Here is a 6,375-nt window from a genome sequence, read left to right as displayed (position 1 = left end):
TCATTTTTAATTTTATTAAAACCTTGATTTAATATCTATGGAATATCCACAAAGTATTTTTGGTAGTAGTGAGGATAGAGGGTTTAGATATATTTCAAAACTAATTATAACATTTTTTTCTTTTAGATTTAATTAAAAATATATTATTAAATTAAATGAAAATAAAATATTTTGATTGTGAAATGAGTTATGGTTTTTTGGCATTTGGTATTGATAAGAAATGGTATTGGCCCATAGTATTGTAACAAATCCTAATTACAAGTTAATAATATCCATGATAAAGTGGGGACTAATTTCTATGAATAAAAATCTTGCTATATTCTAAGTTTATTGTAAGTATTAAGTTTTCATGTGCTTATTAATTAAATTTAAATATACTTACAAAATCATTATATATATATATATATATATATATATATATATATATATATATATATATTCTTTTATCAATGAAAAGAAAATTACAATATAACAAATTAGAGTTTCATTATTTTTATTACTTTTAACCTTTTAAGATTCCTTTTAATATTTTTGAATTGAGTCAACATGTAAATGTTTACAAACTCCTAGGTTGTAGAGTTCCTGTGGACACAATTAAATATGAAATTTATAATACATTTTTTTAAAGTGATATATATAAACTTTATGGGCATAGTTGGTACATCTAATCCATTATTTCAAAAAGAAAAGGGGCCATTTCTAACAAACCATTTTAGTCTTTCTTCTCTCATGTAAAGGTAAGGTTCATGCACCAAAGGAACAAAGCATCTTCTCTATACCACCTGACAATTATCTTAATAATCCACGAAGGTGAAGTATACCTATTCTAAATGCACAAAATCAGCAACTAACTAAACAACTTTCCTTGAGTTACTATTGCATTCGCTAGACACATCCCACGTATGATCACTTGTAGTCAAAGGATGACTCTCACTCTCACGCTATGCGGGTTGAAAATTATGTGCCCACTGAATTGAAAAAATAGAACTACTAAAGGGAATCCACAATATATTTTTGATAGTGTGATTCCCCACATTTGGAATATATTTTTGATAGTGTGATTCCCCACATTTGGATCCCATATGGTTATGGACTGACCACAATTTCTCTTACAAATTATACTTCCATTGAGCTTTAACCAAGATGTGCACCAAAACATCTTTAGAATTGCCTTAATAGCACAAAATATTTGACCTTAGTGTGAATTGTCTAGATCAAATGTAAACACACGAGCCATCTTACCACAAATCCATGCATGAATTCCCTAGCTCGTTTTCAATCCTTGTCAGATATGTTGTATGTATGGGAATCCTAAATGAAGTTGTAACAGTTCATATTGAAAAATTGAATTTCCCCAGATCTTGATCTAATTCAAGTGTGCTTTGCTCAAAGGCCACATGACAAACTGATCGCTAATTTTCCTTTAATGAATCCCAAATTCACCATGTCATAAATCTTTGTTGCTTTTGTGCAGTTTGCCTTCCCTAGGTTGCTACTTCCTTTTGCCCCTATACGAAAAAAATAATTGGGATATATGCTCTGACCCCCCTCCTCTGTACTAGAGTTATGATCCTCCCATATCACCTTCCTCGATACAACCTCCCTCATTGAAAATAGAGACATGACCCTTAATTATTTTTTCCCTTTCTCAATGATGGCTTGATCATCCGCACTATGTCATTGCTCTATACATACCTACATCTAAGAATAGAGTAAATGGACAAGTGTGTGGGGGCATCTCTTAGCTTTGTCCAATTTTATATACAATTTGTATTTTACATCCTAGAGAAACCTTAGTTTATCCATATAACCATCCCACTTCAAAACATCAATGCCTTTGTAGATTTTGATTTAAATCAAAATATATAACATATTATTAATATATTAATGAAACTAAAACATTGAATATTATTCAAAATAAAACATTTCAACCTGTAAACTGAAAATAATAACAAACAACCAATTAAAAATTCATTATTTTATTTTAAAAATAAGTAAATTATATATAATATCTATAAATATTTCCTTCCCACTAGTGACAACTCACTCAATTAAATGTTGAAGTAAAACGATCTCCCTTCATACATATATAATCCTATTCACTATCATATACGAAACTAATTAAAATATATTTTGAATATTGACTTCAAGCCATATCTACGTGTTTACATCTTAATCATGGGTTTCAAATACGTGAAAAAAATCAAAACAAACAAACGGAAATCCTCGCGTGTTATGTCAAAATCCCGGCCTTGTTGCAACAAAATTTCTACAAATTTTTTGGAAGAAATTTCTTTTGTTTCTAATTATTACCCAATCATTGAGGCTGGATCGATTAACAATTATTGAGGCCACACATGGGATAACAATTTTGAATGTTGGTGCCATTTGGATACCCTGACTGCGCGTTTTTTCGTTGCCATCGCAGCTTTCGAAAGCTGTGGAGGAGTTTGTCAGCCAATTATTAACGTTTCATTGGACGATATGATTAATATCACCGTTCTATATCACAGATTTTTCAGCTCTGCCATAAACCTAAGGTCCTAAATTATCACCCAATCGTTTTAAGATAAGATGATCAGAATAGACTCAGCTTTCACAAGGTTTTAAGTACCCCTAGCCCGGGCGTTACCTTGAACATCAATGAGTGGACTGTAAGCTGTTGAAGGACTCGACTGTGAGAGTTGTTGAGAGGCACACTTCTAGCAATATGCCTTCAGAAATAGTGGATAACTTGGATCTGGAGGCATTCAGGAAGGCTCAGAGGGCAGATGGCCCTGCCTCCATTCTTGCTATCGGCATTGCCAATCCTCCCAATACGGTCGATCAGAGCAGTTATCCCGATTACTATTTCAAAATCACCAACAGCGACCATATGACAGAGCTCAAGGAGAAATTCAGAAGAATCTGTAAGTGAATATTTTTTTCTTCGTCCATACTCATAATCCAGTCAGAGTCACATCAAAGTTACTTAACGTATAAGACCAGCTTCAATTTTAAACGCAATGTAAGTATAATAGTTTAAAAAAAATGTTATCATTTTCATTTAAGAGAATATTATTGTTATGGAGTTCATGAATGCAGGTATAGTCTGTTTATTAAATCAATATTTTAATTGAGAGTATTGAAGATCAAAAGTTTATTTTAATGGAGGGTATTGAAGATCAAAAGTTCTAGGAATGATGAATTTTTTAGCTATATAAATGAGAAACAATTCTAATTCAAATCAACTTTTCATTCTTTTGCTATTTGGATTTAGAAATGGCTCCATGGTTTTACTGATTTTTTTTCTATCTATTATACTTGCTTGTATTTATTGTCTTCTTTCTTTCCTCAGCTTTGCTTGAATTTATGAATAATATCTACATGTCTTCTTTGTACCCACTTAATATGTAGAAATGATGAGCACCATGCATCAAAATTGATATATTGCAAGTTTGATTCCTTATTTTCAGAAATTCAATTCAATTTAAACATTTTTTGTTGACAAAACATAATGTTATTATTGAGTTATTTTATAAATAATGATGTAATTATTGAGTTATTTTATAAATAATGATTTACATCATAATGCATATGTACATCAATCAAAAGACCTAATTTTTTATGGCAAATTTTTTTAATAAATTATATTTCTTGTAAGGTAAATTATCTGGTTAAAAAGTTTAAATAATTGTTTTTATAATTAAACATTATAGTGATATTCATAAAAATAATATTGTGTTTAATTTTTTTTTAAACAACGTTATTGTAGTTATTTAAATATTTTTAAGTATATATATTTCTTAAAATGTATTTTGATGTTTTAGGACTTTGTTTGAATTCTACCCAACTTAACACTGTAAAAGTGATACATAAAAGATATATAATTTCATATTATTATTATTTTTTAATTTTATAGGAAAACAATAATTTATTTTAACTCGATCTTAAAAAGTAAGTTAAAATTTCGAATGGAATTGTAACCTTTCTATTCAAAAATTTTGATCCCCGCAGGCGAAAAGTCGGGGATACAGAAAAAGCACATGTACCTGACAGAGGAGATACTGAAAGAGAATCCCAACATGTGCGCTTACAAGGCGCCCTCAGTGGGCGCTAGGCAGGACATGGTGATGGTAGAGGTACCACGGCTGGGAAAAGAGGCGGCTGCCATGGCCATCAAGGAGTGGGGCCAGCCCATCTCCAATATCACTCATCTCGTCTTCAGCACCACCAGTGGAGTGCATAAGCCCGGAGCCGACTATCAGCTCGCAAAGCTGTTGGGCCTCCGCCCGAGTGTGAAGAGAACAATGATCCATTTACAGGGAGGTTTCGCCGGCGGCACAGTTCTCCGCGTTGCCAAAGATCTCGCTGAAAACAACCGAGGAGCCCGTGTTCTGGTTGTTTGCAGCGAGCTATCAATCAATGCCTTCCGCGGCCCCTCCGACGCCGACCTCGCCAATTTGGTTGCCCAGGCTTACCTGGGTGATGGCGCGGCAGCCGCCATAGTTGGAGCAGATCCCATCCCGGAAGTAGAGAAACCAGTCTTTCAGCTCCTCTGGACCGAAGAGACCATTCTCCCCGACAGCGATGACACCATCAACGGACACCTGAGAGAGGTTGGCCTCGTGTTCGAGTCTCTCAAAGACGTTCCAGACATCATTTCGAAGAACATCGAAAACAGTCTGCAGGAGACCTTCCAGAAGCTTGATATCTCCGAGTGGAACGAATTGTTCTGGATCGCATGTCCCGGAGGACCTGGTGTCCTTGAAAGCGTGGAGTCCAAACTCAAGCTCTATCCCAAGAAACTCAGAGCCACCCGACATATTCTCAACGAATACGGCGACATTTCTAGTGCCTGCGCTCTCTTCGTCTTGGACGAGATGAGGAAGTCGTCTAGGCAGAATGGGTGTTCGACCACTGGAGAAGGATTGGATGTGGGAGTTCTGTTTGGATTCGGTCCAGGCCTCACGGTTGAAACCGTCGTTCTGCAGAGTGTGCCCATCTAATAATTCATCAACAACGTCTGTGCGCCTCATTGCCATGTACTTATGTCGTGCAATAACGTTGGGAATTTTAGTCTGTGTGGATGAATTTGAAGTAATTCCATGTTCTTATATCGTCAAGACTTTGTAGGGATGAATTTGGAGTATTGCCATGTACTTATATCGTCCAGAATTTCAGTCTGTATGGCTGAATTTGAGCTATATGCTGTGGGTTGTATTGTGTATGTGTACGTTGATTATCAAAGGTGTATGTGTACGTTGATTATTAAAGATGTAGAAGTTCGACTTGTCAAACCTAACTTGTAGATAAGTTTGACATTTATGAACGTGGGAAAAAAAATATTGAAACGAATGTCAAGATCGTCTATGTTCAAATTCAAAATTTGTTTTATATTTTATTTTAATACAAGTTTGCTAAATTGGTAGCTGTAATAGCGATCAAAACCAAACCATATACGTTAATGGGATAAAATAAATAATAATATGTATAAAAACTCATTTAAATAATTTTTGTTTTAATATAAAATTTAAATTAAATTAAATATTTTATATTTGAATTATTTTCGGAAAAATCACATCATAAAATCTGAGTTTATAGAAATATTTTAAAAAAATCACATCATAAAAAAATATTTTATATTTTTTAAATCCAAAATAAACGTACTTATATCCCGGATTAGATATATTTCAAAACAATTATATTTCACGTGGGATTTCTTTAGAAACAAGAATGGATGAAGGATGGTCAAGTAGGAAACCTGGCTGGACTTTTGTTTTAATATGAAATTAACTTTCTTTATATTATAATAATAATATAAGATTTTATAGTAATTTTATATTATAATAAAACACTTCATCGGTCAGGTAGGAAACCTTGTTTATATAATAATAATAATATAAGATTTTATAATAATTTTATATTATAACAAAACACTGTCAAATTATATATGGGAATATTTTCTAAATGGTAGGAAACCTTGTTTATATAATAATAGTAATATAAGATTTTATAATAATTTTATAGTATCACAAAATATTATAAAATTATATGGGAAAGGAAGATTTTCTAAATAGTAGATTTCAAATCAGTTTTTTCTAAACAATAGAAAAGTAATTGTAAAAGAAAAGCATTTTTTTTTTTGGGACAATATCAAGTAAATTGAACACATGAATTGAAATGTATTACAAGCTGAGTGAGAATCAAACTCGTTTTAAATCTGTACATATATCTAATAATTTTCTGAATGAAATCTAAATAGAAATAATAACAATGTGTCTAACTATTAAATTATAGGGGTAAAGTAATGATAAATAGAAATATACTCACAAAAATATATCGGTAACATTTTTCCTTATTTTTTGAGGTTATTCATCAACATTTTGATTGTTG

The 6,375-nt window shown here is 32.3% G+C and overlaps 1 protein-coding gene across 1 annotated transcript; it reads left to right on the top strand.

Annotated features, from left to right (window-relative positions):
* Positions 1 to 2,662: 2,662 nt before the first annotated feature.
* On the top strand, positions 2,663 to 4,988 carry LOC149190269 (chalcone synthase-like). Its single transcript, XM_089413382.1, has 2 exons — positions 2,663 to 2,909; positions 3,997 to 4,988. The coding sequence occupies exons 1-2, from the start codon at positions 2,711 to 2,713 to the stop codon at positions 4,986 to 4,988; spliced, it is 1,191 nt and encodes a 396-aa protein (XP_089269508.1). The 5' UTR covers positions 2,663 to 2,710.
* The last annotated feature ends 1,387 nt before the right edge of the window (positions 4,989 to 6,375 follow it).

The sequence above is a fragment of the Pinus tabuliformis genome, chromosome 3_1 (genome assembly GCF_031772625.1).
Source record: "Pinus tabuliformis cultivar Carrire ecotype Pingquan chromosome 3_1, CPIR1, whole genome shotgun sequence".
NCBI classification, from domain to species: domain Eukaryota; kingdom Viridiplantae; phylum Streptophyta; class Pinopsida; order Pinales; family Pinaceae; genus Pinus; species Pinus tabuliformis.
The sequence above is the reverse complement of the archived record's forward strand: the minus strand, read 5'-3'. Positions and strand labels throughout refer to the sequence as shown.